Below are 24,258 nucleotides of genomic sequence, written 5' to 3'. Positions count from 1 at the left end.
CACTCCCACCCCTTCCCCCAACTCCACCATCAGAATGCTGTGACCTCTGGTGACCCAGGCACCCTGAGCCTGCTTCTCTGAAGCCAGTCTCACATCCAGTAGGTTTGGTTTGGTTCAAGAGAAGCTTCTTGAGTGTCTGCCACATGCTGGCCACTCTGCTGACCACCAGAGATGTGATGGTGAATGACCAAGGCCCTGCCCACCAGGAGCAGGAGTCTAGAATTCCCTGCCGTGATGGAAGGTTTCCAACTGGTCCCCTCCAAGGTGGTCACCACCAACTGCACATGGTTGCTGAGCATTTGAAATGCTGCAAGTGGCAGCAAGGAACTAAATTTTATTTGTCTTTCGTTTTAAGTCATTCAAGTGCAAACAGCCACTTGAATGCAACCCATGAGGTGCATGAAACTAGTGCGGGAGAGAGAAGCATGAGAAGAAAATTGCTGGGGGGTTGAAGGAATTCTGTGAGGGGAAAATTGGGGCGTTAGAAAGATGCTAACTGAGCTCCATCGTGAAGGGGGGGAAGACCAGGAAACATATTGTGGGGGAAGGGTGTTGCAGAGGGAGGGAATATTATGAGTCCATCCAGATGGGGAATTTCTCTAGTGTGGCTACAAAGAGGAAAGGGGTCACTGTGGGCAGGAGAGGCAGCTGAAGTGGAGGGGCAGGTTGTGAAGGGCTCTGGCTGTCCTCCGAAGGAATTTGGGCTGTCACTGACACTGATGAGAAGTTCCACGAGGCTTTTAAGGAGATGTGTTTTAGCAAAATTACCCTGCTGCAGTATAGATGGTAGATTGAGTTTAAAAAGTGGATTTGGCAACACACATGTTAAAATACAGATACATTATTAGATTTTAGGTGAGGGAGTACTTCAAGTTATATTGAAGATGCAGTTATCATAGCCTGATAGGATGAGAAGAGATTCCATCAGCTTTGTAATAGTTCGTTCACTTCAGCAATGACCTCTTCAATGCAAACCCCGTCTTCAGAAATAGTGCAAATGGTGTGGATGTTTCAAGTAGTCTGGAGAACTTATGAAACGCTTTGGAAATATCGAAGTGAAGTGAAAGTCGTTCAGTCGTGTCCAGCTCTTTGTGACCCCATGCACTATACAGTCCATGGAATTCTCCAGGCCAGAATACTGGAGTCAGTAGCCTTTCCCTTCTCCAGGGGATCTTCCCAACCCAGGGATTGAACCCAGGTCTCAAGCATTGCAGGCAGATTCTTTACCAGCTGAGCCACAAGGGAAATATTAGGATTTCTAATATCAAATCTCAAAACATTCAGGGCTATTAATTCAAGAAGGATCCCCTAGAAAACAACCCCATATTCTGTTTTCCTTCAAGCCTTCAAGATCTGTAATTCAGAATTTCCATTAATTTAGGCTAACCCATCCTCTAAATCAACTACAGGAGATCAACAGCCCATATATGCCTAATTGGCTTTTTCCAATATATTTGCTTTAAAAAGTAAAAGTACATAGCACATGACCAATTTTTTCCACTCTTCGTTTCACATATTGGACAGACACAAGTTCAAATAGATCCACAGGCAGCCACCAACGGGTAATGAATGATGGCTTGTCGATTTGCTGTTATTCAGGAGCAGCATGAAAAGCTGACCAAGGTCACATGTAGAACATGCTGCCTTTTAGGCAAGATTGTTTGCCCTTTATCCCCCCCACCCCCCAGGGGGAAAAGGGGAACAAGCATTTTTTTTGAGCATCAGCACATTCCCAGTAGTTTAAATATCCAAATCTTACAACAACCCTGTAACATAGGTATTATTATCACAACCTTGTTTTTTAAACAAGGAAACTTGAGACTTGGAAAAATCCAGTAAATGATCGAGGTCATAAGTGTTAGAGGGCTTCTCTGGTGGTTCAGCTGGTAAAGAATCCGCCTGCAATGCAGGAGACCTGGGTTCAATCCCTGGGTTGGGAAGATCCCCTGGAGAAGGGAAAGGCTACCCACTCCAGTATTCTGGTCTGGAGAATTCCATGGACTGTATAGTGCATGGGATTGCAAAGAGTCAGTCATGACTGAGCGCCTTTCATGTCACTTAAGTGTTAGAAGTGAGAATTGTACCCAGATTATTCTGTCTCCTCCCCACTGTGTGTGATTAACTCTTCCTGGCCAGGCTGGAAAGAGCTTCATGGAGGAAGTGACGTTTGAACGAGGCACAGAATGCATGTCCTAAGGCATGGAACTATGATGAGGCTGTTGAAAGAGCCGCGAGGAAGGAGCCCATTTGTCTAGACAGGTAGGAAATAAGAATGGGAAGGGAGGTGGGGACCAGACTGTTAAAGTACATATGCTTGCTAAGAAGTTCGTATGAGTCAACACAAACCAGCACCTCGTCATAGAAAACAAACCAAAACGCAACCCCCCTGGTGGTGGGTTGATGACGTCATCTTTAGGTAGAGAAGGTAGCATCCTGTTGCCCCCTTGGGTTAGTCACAAAATGAACCCTGGAAAATATCATTCAGAAATCAGCTGGAAAAAACTGTTACTGGAAAAAAAAAAAAAATCCACCTTCTGAAAAGTGATTTTCTTGTTTTTTAAGAAAATATTTTTTTAACATTTAGGAGGCTTTTCAGGATGTATAGTATTTTTAAGGATATTTCGTATTTTTATTGATGTATTTATTTTGGACTTCAGGTGCTGAGGATTGAATAAATCATTCTTTTAATATTTTTCCATCCAAGGCCCCTGTCTTGTTTTATATATTTATTTTCATTTATTCACATTATCTATCTCTCCAGCTCCATTCCACCATCAGTCATTCTGATGTATATCTGTTTACTTGCACTTATTAGTGTAAATAGGTATTATTTTGGGTGCATGCATTTTTATTGGGTGCATTTATTATTTGGGTGCATGCATGAAGTATTATTGACATATAACATCATAGTAGTCTCAGGTGTATAGTATAATGATTTAGTATTTGTGTATATTATGAAATGATGGTCACAGTGAGTTGAGTTAACATCTGTCCTTCATGGACAGTTAAAAAATTTTTCCTGGGATGAGAGCTTTAAAGGTTTATTTTTGTAACAACTTCCAAATATGTAATACAATATTATCAACTTTAGACACCAGGCTGTACATTACATTCCCAGGACTTATTTATCTTATAGTTGGAAGTTTGTACATTTTGACCCCCTTCATCCACATATGAACCATATGTGACCCTCTTCACCCACATGGGACCAAGGTTACATGTAGAGCATGCTATCTTTTAGGCAAGATTGTTTGACTTTGACTGAAGGAAATAAAGACTTTTTTTTAAGGGAAGGGGCTTCAACCCTTGAGTTATCTCACCATCTAGTTATGTAGGCACTAGAGAAGAGTTAGTCACTCAATCGTGTTTGACTCTGTGACCCTGGACTGTTGCTTGTCAGGCTCCTCTGTCCATGGAATTCTCCAGGAAAAAATTCCCCACTCCAAGAGTGGGTTGCCATGCCCTCCTTCAGCGGATCTTCCCAACACAGGGATTCAACCCAAGTTTCCTGCATTGCAGGTAGATTCTTTACCATCTGAACCACAAGTACCCACAAATTAGCAAAGTTCTAGAAGCATTAAAAAGTATTCACTAGGTTTATTTATCAGTAGAATCTCTAAGGTGCTTGAAAGCCAAAGTTTAAATTAACTTGACCTAGAAGGCCCAGATTCTTTCTCTTCAAATCTGAATTGTTTTTTTCTTATATATAACTGCCGATTTTTTTTTTGTTTTTAATTCTTAAACTAATAGGAACCATGAGATATGTAAAGATGTGAGAATATGAAAGAACTATGCAACTTTCCCCATGTCTACTCTAATTAACCTGGACCAGAAATTGCAGACAGCTGAGATCTTGACTTCCATCAGTGTAACCCCAAGCCCTGCCACCAGCTTGAGTGGTTGCCCAGATGGCCTTATACAGGCTTTGGAATTCTACTCACCGAATCACATTCTCCCACCCAGGCCATCTTCCTGTTTCCTTTGTCTGGCACATAGTAGGCACACTGGTCATACCTAAATGGTCTAGTGGTTTTTCCCTACTTTCTTCAATTTAAGTCTGAATTTGGCAATAAAGAGTTCATGATCTGAGCACCTTAGTTCAAAAAACTAAGATCATGGCAGCTGATCCCATCACTTCATGGCAAATAAATGGGGAAACAGTGGAAACAGTGATAGACTTTATTCTTGGGGGCTCCAAAATCACTGCAGATGGTGACCGCAGACATGAAATTAAAAGACACTTGCTCCTTGGAAGAAAAGCTATGACCAACCTAGATAGCGTATTAAAAAGCAGAGACATTACTTTGCCAACAAAGGTCTGTATAGTCAAAACTATGGTTTTTCCAGTAGTCATGTATGGATGTGAGAGTTAGATTATAAAGAAAGCTGAGTGCTGAAGAATTGATGCTTTTGAACTGTGGTGTCGGAGAAGACTCTTGAGAGTCTCTCGGACAGCAAGGAGATCCAACCAGTACATCCTAAAGGAAGTCAGTCCTGAATACTCACTGTAAGAACTGATGCTGAAGCTGAAACTCTAGTACTTTAGCCACCTGATGTGAAGAACTGACTCACTGGAAAAGATCCTGATTCTGGGCAAGATTGAAGGCAGGAGGAGAAGGGGATGACAGAGGATAGATGGTTGGTTGCCATCACTGACTGGATGGACATGAGTTTAAGCAAGCACTGGGAGTTGGTGATGGACAGGGAAACCTGATGTGCTGCAATCCATGGGACTGCAAAGAGTCGGGCGCGACTGAGCAACTGAACTGAACTGAAGTGCACTGGAAATGTTTGTCATGATTCTTGATTCACCGGCTATAGAGAATGTGTACTTTGAATAACTAGAAACAGAAAAGTGTTGGTCTTTCCTGGACTTCCCTGTGGCCATAGCTACTAAGCCAGGGGGTCTCAAACATGAGCATGCTTTAGAAGTACCTGGATGGCTGGTGAAAACTCAGATGGCTGAGCTCCACCCCCCGACGTTTCTGATGTGATGGGGCTAACATCACATGTGAAGTTGGAAACAGCACAGCAGAGATGGCCAGCACTCACATTTATTTATCTCTAGCAGAGAGGCATCTTTTCCTAAGTCACATAAAGGTGCCCTGGGGGATGGGACATTCTGAAAACTCTGCCCTAAATCACTGGTGACCTCGGGGAGGGCATTGTCCTCCCTGGAATTAATGGTCCTCATTGATGACAGGAGGCGACAGAGATTCTGATATCAATAGAATCATCTGTAGAGCTTTTAAAAAATGCTGGTGCCTAGAAATTTGGCAAAACTTGGATACATTCAGTTACGGATAGTATGAAGTCAATGTTGATTTTCTGATTTTGTTTTTTTTTTTAATTGTATTTTTTTGTAAACACCAAAAACATTTTGCATTGGGGTAGAGATGACTAACAGTGTTGTGATAGTTTCAGGTGAATAGCAAAGAGACTTTGATCATTTTACTGTGGTAGAGTAAGAGAATCCTGATTTTTGTTTTAAGAAAATATACACTGGAATATTTAGAGATCAAGAGCCTTCATGTCTGCAAGTCTTAAATGTATCAGAGATGGAGAATGATCAAGCATGTGTGGTTTATTTGGGGAATCTAGGCTAAGGGTTCTTTACCAGTGGAGCTACCAGGGAAGCCCAAATTAATTAAAAAGCAGAGACATTACTTTGCCAAGAAAGGTCTGTATAGTCAAGGCTATGGTTTTTCCAGTAGTCATGTATGGATGTGAGAGTTAGACTATAAAGAAAGCTGAGTGCAGAAGAATTGATGCTTTTGAACTGTGGTGTTGGAGAAGACTCTTGAGAGTCCCTTGGACTGCAAGGAGATCCAACCAGTCCATCCTAAAGGAGATAAGTCCTGGGTGTTCATTGGAAGGACTAATGTTGAAGATGAAACTCTTAATACTTTGCCCACCTGATGAGAAGAGCTGACTCATTTGAAAAGACCCTGATGCTGGGAAAGATTGAGGGCAAGAGGAGAAGGGGATGACAGAGGATGAGATGGTTGGATGGCATCACCGACTCGATGGACATGAGTTTGGGTAAACTCCGGGAGCTGGTGATGGATAGGGAGGCCTGGGGTGTTGCGGTTCATGGGGTCGCAAAGAGTCGGACATGACTGAGCAACTGAACTGAACTGAACTGAAGCTAAGGGTAACTGAGAGTTTTGTACTGTTTTTACAGTCTTTCTCTAAACCTAAAACTATTTCAAAATTTATAAAATTTAAGGAAAAAAAGCACCAGTAAGCACATGAAAAGATTCTCAATATTGTTAGTCATCAACAAACCAATGCCACAATGAGATGCCACTTCACAGTCACTAGGGTGGCTAGAATTGAAAAGTCAGATGATAACAAAAGATGGCAAGGATGTGGGGAGATGGGAACCTTCATATATTACTGGTGGGAATGGAAAGTGGTGCAGTCACTTTGAAAAAGACTCCATCTGTTGATCAAATAATTAAACAGAGTTACCAGTAGAGACATCACTTTTCCAACAAAGGTCTGTATAGTCAAAACTATGGTTTTTCCAGTAGTCACAGATGTGCACATTGGACGATAAAGAAGGCTGAGCACTGCTGAAGAACTGATGCTTTTGAACTGTGGTGTTGGGGAAGACTTTTGAGATTCTCTTGGACTGCAAGGAGATCCAACCGGTACATCCTAAAGGAAATCAGTCCTGAATATTCATTGGAAGAACTGATGCTGAAGCTGAAGCTCCAGTACTTTGGCCACCTGATGTGAAGAACTGACTCACTGGAAAAGACCCTGATGCTGGGAAAGATTAAAGGCAAAAGGCAAAGGGGACGACAGAGGATGAGATGGTTAAATAGAATCACCAACTCAAAGAACATGAATCTGAGCAAACTCCAAGAGACAGAGGAGGGCAGAGGAGCCTGTCATGCTGCAGTCCACGTTACATGTTGTAACATGGATTATCCCTGGGAAAGATTCACAAGACCTCCCATGGGGTTACTGGATAAATTGCCGTAAGTGAAAGAAGTCAGTCAACTTTGTATTGTGTATTATATGCTTCCATTCACATGAAAGGCCTAGAACAGGGAAATTTACAGAGACAGAAGGTAGATTTGTAGTTGTGAGGAGGACAAGAGGATAGAGAGGTAATAACCAAAGTGTACAGGGTTTCATTTTGAAAATATTACGAAATTGACTATGGTGATGGTTGCACGTGTCTTTGAAGATACTAAAACCCACTGAATTGTACATTTTTCTAAGGAGAATGGGATGCTATTTGAATTATATATATATATAAAAAAAAAACCCTCTGGGATGTGGTTGAAAATCCCTGGTGTCTAGTTTTCAGGGTCTTCCAAGAACTCTAATGAGCAGCCCAGCTGACGACCGCAGGCCATTCCTATATATTGACGCTATGCAAACACATGTTTAAACCATCCAGTTATACTATAATCAGGGCAATATTCTTAGAGATCCAAAATTCGGTGGCACTGGGAATTCCATTTGTCTCAGCCGCAGCCCTTCTTTAGTCAGCCAAACTGTGTTCGATGGGTCGTCCCATGCCATTCTCCCGCCCCACTTCAGGACTGGAAGCTTCCTGGATCGGCCGCCTGGCCTGCCCATTGAGCCAGACAGCACCAGCCACATAGCAGACCCAGGGCTTACGCTGGCTGACTTGGAGATGCTCGCTCGCAGTTGAAGCAGGTATCGCCCTGATGTGGTACACTTTCATCTCGCTTTTCATTTACTTTCTTCCCTTCCGTGTGGTTCCGTCTTTGATGTGACCTCCAGCTGTCACTGCCGCGCTCCTGGATGCCAATGGCGGGGCACCAGCCACGTGTTATCCGTGATGACTCACGAACGAGGTACTTTTCCACTGGGCCCGCGGCCACAGCCCCTCCTCCACTCCATCCTTCTGTAGTCACCTCACCCTGCGGAGACTTCCGTCTCTCTCTCCTCCTGGACTCCACTTCTTAGGGACAGTTTCTGGGCGCTCAAGCCTAGCCATTGCTGGCACCCTGTTATTAAATTGATTCTCTATTCCTTTAAAAAAAAAAAAAAAGAATAACCACTTTTAGAAATCAGACCTGAAAGCTGAGTCTCCCGTCTTCCTTCCTGACCTGCAGCTTCATAGGAGGGGAGGGAGGAAAAAAAACAGAACTCTCAACTGGAGGAAGACGGAGCCTAACTCCTGCGATCATTCAAGGGGATTTCAGGAAATCCTCCCGCTAACAGCCCAATTTCCCTAGCTTGAGACTCAAAAGGAAACAGAAGAAAGACCCCAGGAGGTTACTTATACCCCGAACAAGAAATGCAGGATGTAAAACTGTGCGTACTGTTTGCCCCCAATTGTTTAAAAAAAAAAAAAAGATCATCAGACTCAAAGCTGGAAGGAGCAAAGCCTGAGTGTTAACAGTGGTCCATTCTGGGTGGAGGCGTGATGAGTGATGGAAGGTAGTTTCTGCTTCTTTTTATTTTCTGTACTAACCATTGATACAAGGGTAGAGAGGATTCAAACGAAGGAAGGAAATGTCGAGAAAACCAAAGCTCTATAGGGGGCAGCGGGCCCAGTCATGCTCTCCTGATAGCCTAGGGTCCTTCTCCTGGGGCCTCCCAGCTGTGGGCTGGGAGTCACTCCTTCCTGGGGTCACTCCTAGTTCCTTAGGCATTTCAGACACCTTGTTGCTCCTCTGAGCTCAGCATCTGCCCCAGCCATGACTGCTTTCTATTTACTGGACACGGAGTAAAAAGCGTCTCAAGTGCTTAGCACTGAATGAATACAAAAATCTGGCAGTGTTTCAAAACTATATTTTCTGACATTTTTAATATGAGGGTGCCTTTATAAGTTTTTTAATCTACAAGAACATCTCTACATCTTTTTTTCTCAAGATTTGTTTTGATGTGGATTAGTTTAAAGTCTTTATTAAATTTGTTACGATATTGCTCCTGTTTTGTGTTTTGGTTGTTTTGGCCACAAGGCATGTGGGATCTCAGCTTCCCAAGGAGGAATCAAACCTGCTCCCGATGCTCTGGAAGGAGAAGTCTGAACCACTGGACCACCAGGGAAGTCTTTATACATCTTTAAAAAATAAAAAAGCTTAACGTCTTTCAGATACCTGAAATATCAGATATTTCAGGTATCTGAAAGAAAGTCACAGTGTTGCTCAATTGTGTCCGACTCTTTGCAACCCCATGGACTGTAGTTGCCAGGCTCCTCTGTCCATAGGATTTCCCAGGCAAGAATACTGGAGTGGGTGGCCATTGCTCTGTCCAGGGAATCTTCCTGACTCAGGGATCGAACTCAGTCTCTTAAGTCTCCTGTGTTGCAGGCGGATTCTTTACCATCTAAGCCACCGAGGACCCTTTGGTATCTGGCCATGGCTTACCCCTCCAGTTCTATTTTGCCTGTTTCACTGTCCCCATTCCTAAGGGCCAGTGCTCTGTGTCCCAATGCAAGGAATTGCCCTCGCAAAATCTATAGAGGTGGTAAATCCCAGGATACCTTTGAAGATGGTGTTTGGATATCACAGCATAATTTGACAATAATCAGGACTGCTGCATATTGGCATACAAATGAAAGTGTAAATTAGTGGACCAGAAAGGAGCCCAAATCAGATTTATGTAGAAATCACCTGATTTCACAAAGGCATAACTGCAATTAAATATGTTATTTTCAATAAATGGTGCTGGATTAATTGGATGTTCATATGGGGGGTGGGGGAATGAACATTGGTCCCATACAGACATCAAACGTAATTAATCCAAAGTGGATCATAGACCTAAATTTGAAAAATAAAAATAAAGATGCAGGGATTGTATGGAGAGCCTAACCATTTACTATCTGGTCTTTTACAGAAAAAGTTGCCAACCTCTCATTTAGACAGTCAGTAAAAGAATAAGTCAAGGCCTAATTTGTAGCATTTGCCAATTTCCATGGTGTAAATACCCCTGCCACGCTGCCAACATGACATTACTGAACGTGGAACTGGGGTGAGAGTGGGCACAGCATCACGCAGTCCAGCGACCCCTCAAGTCCAGGAGTGGTAAATAACCCCTAGAGCATGGGCAAAAGCAAAGTGTGGTAAAACTAGAAAGTATGCGTTTGAGCTTTTATTACCTTTATTCCTAATGAAATTTAAATAATTTTAAGTTCATAAGTCTGATTTTTAACTATGGCTGCTTGACAACAGCCAGCTGGCACAATTCCCCCAAACTCAACAATTGACTCTCCGGAGCCAGCCCCAGCACCTCATTGACTGGGGTGACTCATGGCCTGGCAGACAGACGTCAGTCCTTTGGGCCGGGTCCACACCAAGTTCTGCAGAACTGGGGAAAAGGCCCTTGTCTGTCTGTACCCGCTCTGCCGCTTGGTCCTGAAGCAGAAGCATCTCTTATCATCCTATCTCCAAAGGCAGATGTTACTCACAGCCCTCTCTGTGTTCAGAGCCTGCACCCAGCCTTCCTCTCTCATGGTGCACAGGGCCTCTTCTCTGCAACCTCCTTCCCCCAAAATGCAAACAGCTACCAGGAAGATCCCTGGGGGTGGGAAAGACTCATCTGCCCAGAGTCACCAAACACAGGTAGTGTCTCTTCTCAGGCATAACAGGAACTAGCACCTCACAATACTATAAACTCAACGTAATTCCAATTTTTTAAAAAAAGGATATTTTTGAACTCCAAAATAAAGATCCAGAGGTTTAAAAATTGAATAGAAAAATATTTATGTGCTATTAAAATGTATTATTAACTGTAATTTTTCACATGATTCTGGCAGAGAAATACCCATATTCAGGTTACAGGAAGTTCAGAAATGGACTCCATGATGAGTGGTTATCATATCAGGGCTTCCCTGATAACTCAGTTGGTAAAGAATCCAGCTGCAAGTCAGGAGACCCTGGTTTGATACCTAGGTCGGGAAGATCTGCTGAAGAAGAGATAGGCTACCCACTACAGTATTCTTGGGCTTCCCTTGTGACTCAGCTGGTAAAGATCCGCCTGCAATGCTTGAGACCTGATTCAGTCCTTGGGTTGGAAAGATCCCCTAGAGAAGGGAGAGGCTACCCACTCCAGTATTCTGGCCCGGATGATTCCACGGACTGTATAGTCCATGGGGTCACAAAGAGTCGGACACGACTGAGCGACTTTCACTTTCATGAGTGATTAGTGCTAGAACCTGAATGTCTGTGTTCCCCCCAAATTCATGTCTCAAAACTTAAGCCTCAAGGAGATGTGCTAGGAGTTGAGGTCTTTGCCAAGTGATAAGTCATGAAGGCTTCTCTCACCCCTCTAAGAGATCCCCGGGAGTTCCCTCCACCACATGAGAGCCAGGAGACCTCCGCCTATAAACCAGGAAAATGATCCTTACTAGACACTGAGACAGCTTGCTCTTGGACTTCTCAGCCTCCAGAATGGTGAGAAATAAATTTCTGTTGTTTATAAGTCACCCAGTCTAAAGTATTCTGTTGTAGCCGCCCAAGCTAAGACACTGATAAAAGCCTTATTTCAAATCAGTGGGAAGAAATAGATTTTAAATACTAACCACAGAGAGAAAACTGGATGAACTCCTGCGCTGGCGTTAAGGACACTGGTCCCATCTTACTCAGTGTCCCTTGTAACACATCCACATGACATAAGCTTCTGCATATTCAATGTCAAGAAGTTTCTCTGGCTCAGAAAAGGTGACACGTTTCTTTCCATCAAACAACAAAAGACTTCTAGAACTCAGCATCCGGTTCTTCCATTGCCAGGAGGCTGAGCTAGATGATGTAAGCACCTTTTAAGATTCTTGGTAAAATTCTGTCTCTATAGAAGATATCAGGCTTCCCAGTTGGTGCTAGTGGTAAAGAACCCACTTGCTAGTGCAGGAGACATAAAAGACGCGGGTTCAATCCCTGAATTGGTAAGATCCCTGGAGAAGGAAATGGCAACCTGTTCCAGTATTCTTGTCTGGAGAATCCCATGGACAGAGGAGCCTGGTGGGCTACAGTCCATAGGGTTGCAAGGAGCCAGACACAACTGAAGCAACTTATCAAACAAAGAAAACTTTTTATTCCTATTTGAGTGTAATCTCTCAAAGCAGGCGGTTTCAGGCAGCCTTTCTCAGTGGGGTTCCTTAACTGAACCCCAAAACCCAGATGGTGATGTGGGTTGACTGTTTTCTCAGCTCTCCTAAGGAGATGCCTAGGAGAGAATTCATTACACACAATGGATGCTTTAAGGCAGTTATCTCAAACTACTGGCACTAGAATCACCTGGAGGTATTAAAACAAATTGCCAGTCCCCTCCCTATAGGCACTGAGGAGGAACAGATAAGTTGCATGTCAAGTTCTCTGATGATGATGATGGTGATGGTGATGATGATGATGATGTTCGACCACAGTTTTAAGAGCCATTGCTTTCAAGAATTAGAGTTTACTTTCACTGCAGGCTCAGAAGAGCCACTGGGTGGTTATGGGTGACCTGAAACTCAATGTAAAATTAAATGTGTTGAGTGTGAAAGGGACCCTTGACCTCCAACAGCTGGGCATAACTACTAAAATCACGCATACTTGAGTATTTTGACAGAGCTGACATTAATACCAGAATCTGTTTAAATTTTTCTTCCGGTCTTATGTACTTCTTTTTGGGGCCAATCTAATCAACAAAGAGCGAGATTGGGGCTGTTTCCATTTTCTAATCTCTTCCAAATTTTGAAGTCATTGGTTTTTGTTTTTTTTTTAAAGACTGCAGTGGTGAGAGAAAAAGCTATATAATGAGCCCAGAGTTTAAGAACAAAATCTTGAATTGAATTCCAGTTCCAATTAACTGAATTGAATGTTGGCATGGGAAGGGAGAGGCAATCAGGTATTTTGGGGTCGTCATGGCTTGTGTTGTGGGGAAGATGAGAAGGCAAGTTCAACATCTCAAGGAGAAAGTTGCATCTTAGTGGAAATTGAACAATGAGTGGAATTAAACATCTGTAAGTGGCGTTCAGGCAGAATGACAGCAAGAATGACAGGGAGGTGGGAAAATCAGGAACCAAAGAGTGATTCAGTGGACCTGGTGTGTAGGAGACACAGGGAGCAGTATTAAGGAGGTGGAAATGTGAGGGCCTGAAGCGAAGAAGTGTAAACACTCTCCATAAGGAAAGTGTTTCTCAAGTGGGAAACCCAGACTTGTTCTCCTGGGACCACTGGTTCCTTACAAGAAATTATACATGTCACACTTGAATTTTTATAAGACCCTGACATTTGATTTGGGCTTCCCTTGTGGCTCAGCTGGTAAAGAACCTGCCTGCAACGCGGGAACCCAGGGAGACCTGGGTTCAATCCCTGGGTTGGGAAGATCCCCTGAAGAGTGGGCTTACCCACTCCAGTAGTCTGGCCTGGAGAATTCCACGGACTATATAGTCCATGCGGTCACAAAGAGTTGGACACAACTGAGCAACTTTTTCACTTTCACTGACTTTTGATTTAGTGGCTTCCTCATACCTGAATCAGTTCAGTCCCTCAGATAAGTCCGACTCTTTGCAACCCCATGGACTGCAGTACACCAGGCTTCCCTGTCCATCACCAGATACTAGAGCTTACTCAAACTCATGTCCATTGAGTTGGTGATGCCATCCAACAATCTCATCCTCTATTGCCCCCTTCTCCTCCCCCCTTCAATCTTTCCCAGCATCAGGGTCTTTTCCAATGAGTCAGTTTTTCACATCAGGTGGCCAGAGTATTAAGAGTTTCAGCTTCAGCATCAGTCCTTCCAATCAATATTCAGGACTGACTTCCTGTAGGATTGACTGTATTGATCTCCTTGCAGTCCAAGGGACTCTCAAGAGTCTTTTCCAACACCAAAGTTCAAAAGCATTAATACTTCAGCACTCAGCTTTCTTGAGTCCAACTTTCACATCCATACATGACTACTGGAAAAACCATAGCTTTGACTAGAAGGACCTTTGTCGGTAAAGTAATGTCTCTGCTTTTTAATAAGATAAGTTGGTCATAGCTTTTCTTTCAAGGAGCAATAGTCTTAATTTCATGGCTGCAGTCACCATCTGCAGTGATTTTGGACCCCCTAAAATAAAGTCTCTCACTGTTTCCATTATTCCCCATCTATTTGCCATGAAGTGATGGGGTCAGGTGCCATGATCTTAGTTTTCTGAATGTTGAGTTTTAAGTCAAATTTTTCACTCTCCTCTTTTCATCAAGAGACTCTTTAGTTCCTCTTTGCTTTCTGCCATAAGGGTGGTGTCATCTGTGTAGCTGACGTTATCGGTATTTCTCCTGGTGATTTTGATTCCAGCTTGTGCTTCATCCAGCCCGGCATTTCACATGATGTACTCTCCATATAAGTTAAATAAGCAGGGTGACAATATACAGCCTTGACATAGTCCTTTCCCAATTTGGAACCAGTCTGTTGTTTCATGTCCAGTTCTAACTGTTGCTTCTTGACCTGCACACAGATTTCTCAGGAGGCAGGAAAGGTGGTGTGGTATTCCCATCTCTTGAAAAATTTTCCACAGTTTGTTGTGATCCACACAGTCAAAGGCTTTGGCATAGTCAATAATGCAGAAGCAGATGTTTTTTGGAACTCTCATACCTGAAAACCACCACTTTATTTTAGGGTCCTTGTTTGTGTCTGTAATTATCTTGGTGCAAGTTAAGAATCAGATACCACAACTTGCCATATAAATGAAATATTCATGTTAGTTCATTTATTCTGAATTGAAGACAAAGTGAGTTCTTGTCCTGCGTATTTTGCTCAACTCATGCAAATACACTTGAAAACTTGTCTAATTTCCTAGGAATATTGTTTATTAAAATGAATTCTAGAAAAGATAGGTTCTAAGTGCATCAGGTTTCATGGAGGAAATGAGGAGGTTGTCAGGATGCACCCCCACAAAAGGGTCTAGAATGTTCAATGGGGAAAGCTCACCAACTCTTTAATCATTCCAATTCTTTTCACGTTGTTCCAAAATAGTTCAGAAGAAAATCTACTAAGTTCTTTCCATGAAGCTAGTTTAACATCGCAAAACCTACAAAGACTAGACCCATACAGAAGAAAAGTACAAACCAGTATCACTTGTATTTAGGCAAAAATTCCTGATAAAATTATAGCAAACAGCAGCAGCTTATTTAAATATATCCTGACCAAATGGTATTTATTTCCAAAATGTAACGATGGATAATAGGAAGTGAATTAATGTGATTCATCAAATTAACTGATCTAAGGAGGGAAACAAGATTATTTCCATGTTAGTCACTCAAGTCGTGTCGGACTCTTTGCAACCCCATGGTCTGTTGCCTGCCAGGCTCCTCTATGAAATTCTCCAGGTAAGAATACTGGAGTGGGTTGCCATTCCCTTCTCCAGGGGATCTTCCTGACCCAGGAATTGAACCTGAGTCTCCTGCATTGCAGGCAGATTCTTTACCCTTTGAGCCATCATGGAAGCCCAACAGATACTGAAGATATTTGATAAAATTCAACTGCCCTTCTTCATTTAAAAAAACTCAATAAAATATGAATAGTTGAATCAAATATTCCTACCTCAGCCCAAAAGCCAGCACCATGCCACTCAGTGGGAACCTAGAGGGCTTTTCAAAACAGAAGGATGACAGAAATGACTGCAGGGACCTGTTATTTAACATTAACCTGTAATTCGTGAGCACAGGCTCAAGTGGGCTCTCAGTGCTGCCAAGATGTCCTCTATGTCCCTGGTCCCTTCCTTCTCCACAAGCAGGGACAATTCACATCTACTCTCTCCTCAAACCTCGCAATACTGCCTTCCCCATCTCACTCGTCGCTGAGGATCACTTCCTGATTCGCTGGGACTGAAGCCAGGGGACTTGCAGAGACTTCCTCCCACCCATGCCTCCACTTACTCTGCCCTCCTACCACAGACAAACATCGATGCTGCTGTATAAACAGCCAAGCCCCCTACTTGTGCACTAGATTTCATCTCATCTCCCCCCGGACTTGGTTCCAACCATCCTTCCCATCTCCTACATCATCTTTCTTCCTTTTGCTATTGGGTCATCTCATCAACCAAACGCCACTATTCCATCTTAAAACAGAAACAAAAAACTTGACTCTGCTTTTGCTGTCAGGAAGCATCCCACTTCTCTGCTCCTGTTATAGCAGAACTCCTCACAGCAGCTGTGTTTGGTTCCACTCCACCAAAACTGCTCCTATTGATTCCCAATGGCCTTCACATTGACAAACCCAATTTCTCAGCTGGCTTCTTACTAGACCTGTGAGCAACATTGACACATCTGACCCCTTCCCCTTGACTCATTTGCATCCCTTGGCTTCCAACTGACCAGTAATCACACCTTTTCATTTTCCACCACTGGTTCCTCTTCTGAGCTCTTAGCATTGGAATGCCCCATCCATTCTTTGGTCCTCTTTTCTTCTTTCTTCATCTCTCTAATCCAGTCTCAAAGCTTTAACCACCACCTAGTATGTTGAAGGCTCCCGTTTTCATCTCCAACGAAGATTTCCCTCCATTCCAAATTTGTATATCCAACTGCCTTTCTGATGTTTCTCCTTGGTATCTAATAGTCATCTCAAACCATCACACTCAATACTTCAGTCACAACCTCTGCCTCCAAACCTGTTCTACCTGTAATCTTTGCTACCTCAGATCGTGGACTCTGTGTTTCTCCAGTTGTTCAGGCCACAGGACTTGCCTTTACCTCTAATATATCACTTCCTTTCACTCACCATTTCTAATCCATTAGGAAATCTCCCACCTTTGCAACACAGACAGGCAAAAGGAGAGTGAGAAACAAGGGTAGTGCTAACATGAGCCAAGACGAGAAGAATGGTGTATATGAAAGTCACAAAGGAAAAATGTTGCTGGGACCAATGGTCTCTACTTGGAAATAACAATAAGGATCCACAGGGAACAGAATAAGTTCAAGTCGTGAAGTTACCAAAGACAGGCAAAAATGAGCCTCAGGTGGTTAAGCTCCTAAATCTTGGAATGTGTATGTGTGCCAAGTCATGTCCAACTCTGCGACCCCGTGGACTGTAGCCCGCCAGGCTCCTCTCTCCATGGGATTCTCCAGGCAAGAATACCGGAGTGGGTTGCCATTTCCTACTTCAGGGGATCTTCCTGACCCAGGGATCAAACCCACGTCTCTTGCATCTCCTGCATTGGTAGGTGGATTCTTTACCACTGCACCATGTGGGAAGCCCATGAAAAGTTCCCCCCTTCCCATCCACTCAGCCATTCTCCTTGCTCCCCCACCCGACCCTCACCAATGCTGAAGAAAACCAGTATCACAGGGAGAAAGTACCATAGTTTGGAAGGGAGAAAATGAAACTTCAAGAGAACAACTTAAATTTTATGCACCCACTTGGAGACTTCAAATTTCAAATCAATACGTCCAAATTTACTGTCTTGTCACATAGCTTTTACTTATCAAGAAATTTTTCTCTCCTGGGACCTTTCCAAATCCCCATCATCTTCTGAGGTTTCCTGTGCACTTCATATTGTACACTGAAGACATGAATTTGACCTGACTTTATCAGAAGTTCCAAAGTTTCTCCACATGGAAAAACACCTCATTCTTACCTTACACCCAGTGACTATAACCAGTTTCCACAACTCTTTCCAATTCAAGAATTCGACATCCTAGAGCTATTTTAAAATCCTTATTTTGGTAACCTTATTAATTTATATAATGGCAATGTCAGGGCTTAAAATCTTTCAGGGAAGTAATGATCAGGATATTTATCTACTATTGATTCTCAAATATTAAATGTGAATGCATGTATAAAGAAATCTATCATTTGAAATATTATGGTTCTGAAAAACACTGAAAATAAGTTGCAGGAAAGTTCAACTCCTTGGAGATAGCACAACATAAACAGAGCAGTTTTGAAGACTTCTACTGTGGCAGCAATACCATAATGGTTAGGAGTGCAGATCTTGGAATAAAAAAGTAAATTTTAAACCTAATGTGAATTTAAGCAAATGACTTTTATTTTCCTCCTGTAAAATGGGAGGTAAATGTGATTATAAAAGGGCAACAGTGAGAGATCCTTGTGGTGAGGGAATTGTTTTATGGGTAGAACTGAGTGAAGGGTATACAAGACCCCCGGATTATTACTTACAACATCATGGGAATCTATGATTATCTCCAAATAAAAGGTTTAAAGAAGTCACTCACAAATGTTGCATTAAATTTTATATTAATTTCTAAGTCATCCTAGGCAATTACATGTTTTAATTTTCTAAGTGAAATAAAGTGAGATTTCAAATTACTTCAAATTTAACAATGATACAACCAGAAGATGGCGCTATTACTTCATGAATATAACACATCACAGACCTAGTCACTGTCATAAAAATAAAACACTAGGACCATATGGATCAAAATTGTAAATACAACTATAAATTGCATTGAATACTGTAAATTCAGCATATTAATACATGCCTTAAATGAGGTTTGACAAAAATGTGATTTTCATAAGTCATTAAAAAAAATAAACAACACATACAAATAATCAATTCTAGACTAAGCGAGTTTACAGCCATGTCCTGTGTGAAATGTCAAACCCCTCATAACAAGGAAGACTGTTATGAAATATGGTACTAAGCTGTTACATTATTCCATTTTTATATGAACATTTCCTGCCTCACTGTTAGAACTTTTGATACAGACATAAGTATGACTTTAACTAGAAGTAAAAAGATGAGTGAGAAAGGGATCTCTTTTTTTTTTTTTTTTTTTTTGTAAAAATAATGAAGTTTAGAACTTTCTCATTTTTTAAATTAAGAACATTTAAAACACTTTTCAGAGAAAGAAATCAAGTTGCGCCAGTCAATATATCCTTATCCAGTTTCATTATTATTAGATGCTGGATACACAGCAAAGGTGTACTATTTGTTATTAGTAGCAGGTTTGCGAGAAGCAGCTTCTAACACTTAATGGGGTGTTTTTACGAGTCGTGTCCACAGCCCACGTGTGGATCAGCACATCCTCTGCACTCATTTTTAGTCATCTCACACCCATCTAACTAACAACCAAGCAATACAAGTGCAGTCCAGATGATTCAAATGATGCTTTGAACCCAACACAGTTAATATTGCCTTTGAGAACATGTTTTCTAATTAAGCAAAAATAAGCTCATTTCCCCCAAAACACTCATCTTTCCTTGCACAATTTCTTATCAAGTTATGCCTTTCCAAGGCTACCAACTAATTAGCCTGTTCTTAAACATGTAAATTCACATCAATTAATGAAACATATTTTGTATTTATTTTATTTCTTTGTTTACACAAGAACTGAATCATTCCTGAGAAATAAGTTAGAATTAATTCTGAGTTTATTTTGAAGCATTACAGTGTTTAACCAGTTTGATGTATAAAGATACCAGACATAAAAGTAAACATCAGGAAGCACACATATATTCCCATTCTGAGAGAAGACATGTTATATACACAGAAAAAAATGCAGCAAATATTAAGGTATTCAAAGTAATTCTTTGACAATTCGGATGTGGACATATTTACAAGAAAAGTATATGTTTTAAAATAATTAAATAATTTTCATAGTATTATAAAAGTATTGAGATAAATATTAGAAGACCCTGACAATCACAAGAACATTTTCCTATGCTATTGAATGCAAGGGTAGTTCTATAAAAAGTCCCAAAATAGAGCTAATATTTTGCCACTATGAAATATATCAAATTACCAATACCAAAATATTAAAATGAACATGCAGTGTGGAAGCTGTACCAAAGAAAACAGCATTAGGCTCCTGAATATTCAGCTCCTGAGTATCACCAACTGTCTGCACAAGATTTCTTAGGTGTGCTCATGAGAAAAGAGCTTTCTAAAAGAGCCGATGAAATGGATGCATCCGCAGAGAAAATAACAACTTAAAACCTTTTCATTCTATCATTTTCAAATGTAGCTGCAAAAAAGAAGAAAAATCTAAATATAAGTTTCAAAAATAATAGCTTATGAATAAAAATGTTGAGTGGTGCATTCTTTATGCATTTGGATTTTTAAACTGATGCTATGATAATTCTAGTGTAACAGATAGTAACCTCTGGACTCCACTCTGATTTAAGAAATCCACTCCCACTTTCTCGCTCTCAAACAAAAAGTCATCTGAGAAAATGAAAAGGAGAAACAGTGACATGTATGAATTCAAAACAAAACAGTACTGTAATATGGCAAAATATCATAAAAAATAGCAGCATATGAAATTCAAGACTATTTTCTTAAAGCAAATGTTTAAGACTGAACCGTAGAAACAGTACTTGGTCAAACTGGTCTATTATTCAACACCTGAAACTAACGACATTTTTGAGAGAAACTTGTATTTTTGACATCCTCATGATTAAATGTATACTCCAATTTGTGCTTAAAACATGTATTGCACAGATAGTAGAATAACAACATTCTGGTATCTCTAACACAAAATGGTATGCTACTTAACACATTAACTTATGCTACTAAAAATTAATTTTATCCCAATTGTTTAAAACCAATCACATAGGACTTTTGAGCACATTAATCTCAACACATTCCTAAACAAGATGAACACTTGGATACAGGTTACTAGTGACAAAAAGCAGAGGCTACAACCACATGACTAAGGGCAGTATCTTTACATATAAACGAGGTCTTCCACTGATTCAAATATAGAACTATTTACAAGATTTTGACAAGAAAATCAGACCTCCAAGAAATTTCATACCAAATAATTTTCACTGAATAAAAGCAATGACTGTGCTACACATCTTGACTAAGATTTTACAAACAAATGTCCAAGATATACCTGTCTGAATTCTAATTCTCCCCTTTTCTCCAACAGTACAACCCACAACCCTCACTAACAGTTCAATAATACCCTCTAATCAAAATGCACTGCTCACCTTGAGATCGAGAGCATCAAAAATGGTTATCGTTTCAAAACTGTCCACACTGTAGTATAAATTTTACAGCACCACAGACGTCATGAGTTTAGACATCTTTGTCTGACAATATTTCAATCAATAATATTAACCAGTAAGAATGTGTAGAGACTGAACATCTAATAGGAAGTCACAGTAGCATTTTTAAAACAACCAAAGTAATTAATAAGCATTTTTCATGTTTTAAATTGTGAAGCGGTTAAATTGTCAAATTCACTAGGAAAAAGTGTCTCTCTCTCACACACACACACACACACACGTTTTTATCATCCCAATGAGAACAAAGCTTCAGACAGTTGATACTAACAGGGCTTTTTTCTTTCTTTTAAAGAAATTACATTTAGTTTGGCCACTTGCTAGCTCCTTGGCTTACCAGCTTATAAAGAGGACAGCGACGAGGCAGGATACTCTACGCGTTAAAACCCACTTCCCCTTTATCATCTTTGGCGAAAAGCCTTGTGAAAAGGACACCGCGGGCTGATGAGGCGGGTCAGGCTCCACGAGCTTCCACCTCACACGTCACTGACTGGAAGGCTTGCGTCATCCAAGTCCACGGGGTCACAATCTTGTTCCTGAGGGCCATTTTTACTTCGAGGTTTTAGCAGAGCTTGTTCAGTCACTTTGGAAGCTGGTTCTCTTGGAGAGACAGTCTGGACCTTGAAGTTCCCTGGCTTGACCTTGGCAAGAGATTCGTAAAATCCTCGCTTCTCCATGGGAAAGCTTGAGACCAAAGAGTTGCTGCGAGAGGCTGCGGAATGTGGGGTGGCTGCTGCGGCACTGGCAGAGCGGAGAGTGTGTTTGGGCTCGGAAGGACTGTTGGAATGCTCCTGCAAAGAGGAGTGGTGGTCAGACACAGGCAATCAATAACGACAGGGTTAGTAACTCAGTGTGAGACTTTATTCTCTGAAAAACAAACAGAACAAGACACACACGGAGCAGAAGCATGAGCCATGCAGCGTACGTGTGCAAGTTCTTTCCCGAAGCAGTGCATTTTTAGGAGTGAGTTTAGAGCAATGACAGCCAACAACCATCTCCACTAAGAAACCAGTTCTGTCACCAAAGTCAAATCTGGCAGCTCTGACACTAAAGGCTCAGTCAGCCTAGACTGGAATGCAGTGTACCAACTGCAACTGAACTGTGTTTAACAGGGGGCCTACCAGCTTTACCATTTTTACTTAAGAGTTTATTCTCAATAAACAGTAGGAATTATCCCATATGTTTTAGAAAGATTAAACAATGAAAATGTAGAATATAAAAATAAAAGGCAATTATTTCTTTAATAAGCAGAATTAAACATTTTTCAAACCTATTATTTTGCCTGGTAGCCTCATAAACTTAGTTTTTGCTTCCCTGAATTTCACCTGCAACCAATAATATCATAGTCCTTTTGCTTCTTATTTAATTGCATTTATTTATTTTTGCACATGGCACACATTCACACGGCTTGACACTTTAAAGACAGCAAAGGATATATACTTAAGCATTTATTAAAACTGTCATAAAATAATTTCAGTTGTGAATATTCATTTCAATATGCTTCTGACTAAATCAAATCTGAAGTTAACCTTAAATATGACCATACTAAATGCACTGCCATATAGTTCCTAATTTATTGTGTTTATTTGTGACATTGGTGGCTTTGAAAACAAAGTGCTACAACAAACCACCAGAACACTACAGATTTCCATTAGTCGGCTAAATTTCACCTAAGAGCTAATATGCCATGCAAACTACAGTAATGTAGAGTTTATCCAATGCATGTGCACCTGTGAGTTTGTACATATTACCACAAAGGTGCATTTCAAGTAGTGTAGTATAAAAGAATTCCCAAATACATTAAATACAGAAATTGAAATTCTTGTGACAACTCAGGAAATTAAGCTTTAGAAAATAGACAGGGCTTTTTAAATTAGTAAAGTTCTATTTTTTTTCATTATTTTTTTAATAGACATATGCAACCTGATGACTGTAGTGAAATAGTTTGCGTTAGTGTTGACAAAGTCAGTTATGATAACTGCAGAAGGCAGTTTGGTTAACTCAACTTTCTAGAATCAGCTGTGAGTAGTGAGTAAGTCCGGCCCTCTAGTAAGAAGGCCTGTGTGCGTGAGAGCCCACATACGTGCTGCATTCCCCAGTTCTTGACGTATACCTCTGTATACAAGGGTTCGACAGCCTTCTGGCCTGCCGCATCTGGAACACAGTGCAAAGCTAAGATTAGAGTTAACCTATCCTGGGGAGGGGAGGAAAAGAGACAGTTCTGCTGACAGTTAGAGCCAGAGAGTCCACTTTGCCCCCACCACAAAGCACAAAACACAAACACCCTTCTCCAGCTTTTCCTCTTCCCAACAGATATTGTTTTTGCAGAGAGTCTCATACTTGACCGCTGAAAAGGTCACATAAAACACAGGTGGTTACAAAATTAACACCTCTAAAAATAATTTCTGAGCTATTCCAAAAAGGATATAAGAAGAATAACTTTAAAAGTGAGAAAAGATGGATTTTTTTTGTATTTACTGACCTAGATCATTTCTAACAAGAAAAGATTAAAAGACAGCATTACTGCAATACTAGCAGTGCAGGAAAATACTAGAAGTGCAGAATATCATCATCGATGATGAGTCTCGGTAATAAAGGCTATCATGCTCTGTATTAGGGTTAGACTACCTTCTGTAGACAAATATACTGCATTTTAAGATGCTTCAAAGTTTTTCATTCCTTAGTAGATTTGTATTTTCAGATCAGAGATCAGTGACCAAAGTATCCTAAAGCTAAATCTTATTCTTATGATGTACATGGTAAATTAAAAAGCAAAAACATATTCCTTACTGAGAATGTTTAGCTGGTTTAATTATACTACCATAAAGATAATTAACATAGTGAAAAGCAGCCTTTTAAATTAACCAAGTGAAAAATGAGAATGAAATGGAAAGAGAACATTATATTTAAGGTTCAAGCTGCTCAACTGTCTTATGGCACTATTGAGGCAAAAAACCTAAACTGAAATTACAGGAAGTTAAAAAGGAAACTTCACGAAATTGTATGATGCTACAACTAAAGGCGCCTTAAATGATTAGGTCAAATACCACACTAAGAATTGGTAAAATTATACCAAATCTGGACCTACTGACAAGTAAGAACTCCTAAAACAAAACAAGGAAACGTTCATTCTTTAGTTGCCCTGCTTGTGCATTTAAGACAATACAATGCACAGAAAAGTTATGTATACATAACACTATAGGAAGCATTAAATTAGAAATGCATTATTTTTTTTTGCAAGTCCAATCGGTATGAAAGTCAACATGCAGATAAATCTCAAAACAGAAAGAAATCAAAAGGATTAGGGGGAGAGGAAGAAAAATAACTTGACAG

At 40.9% G+C, this 24,258-nt stretch overlaps 1 protein-coding gene across 8 annotated transcripts in view; it reads right to left on the bottom strand.

The window, feature by feature from the left end:
• Positions 1 to 17,919: 17,919 nt before the first annotated feature.
• The window catches only part of PLEKHA1 (pleckstrin homology domain containing A1), a 54,917-nt gene continuing 48,578 nt past the window's right edge, over positions 17,920 to 24,258 (bottom strand). For 6 of the 8 annotated variants that reach the window (XM_070470335.1, XM_070470336.1, XM_070470341.1 and 3 more), the window contains exon 12: positions 17,920 to 21,716. In XM_070470335.1, coding sequence (XP_070326436.1) covers positions 21,402 to 21,716 — 315 coding nt within the window. In that variant the 3' untranslated portion in view covers positions 17,920 to 21,401. Of the gene's footprint in view, positions 21,717 to 21,768; positions 23,080 to 24,258 lie in introns of those variants that run through there. The other 2 variants (XM_070470338.1, XM_070470339.1) reach the window with 2 other exon arrangements.

Source organism: Odocoileus virginianus, chromosome 7, assembly GCF_023699985.2.
Source record: "Odocoileus virginianus isolate 20LAN1187 ecotype Illinois chromosome 7, Ovbor_1.2, whole genome shotgun sequence".
Classification (NCBI taxonomy): Eukaryota; Metazoa; Chordata; class Mammalia; order Artiodactyla; family Cervidae; genus Odocoileus; species Odocoileus virginianus.
The sequence above is the reverse complement of the archived record's forward strand: the minus strand, read 5'-3'. Positions and strand labels throughout refer to the sequence as shown.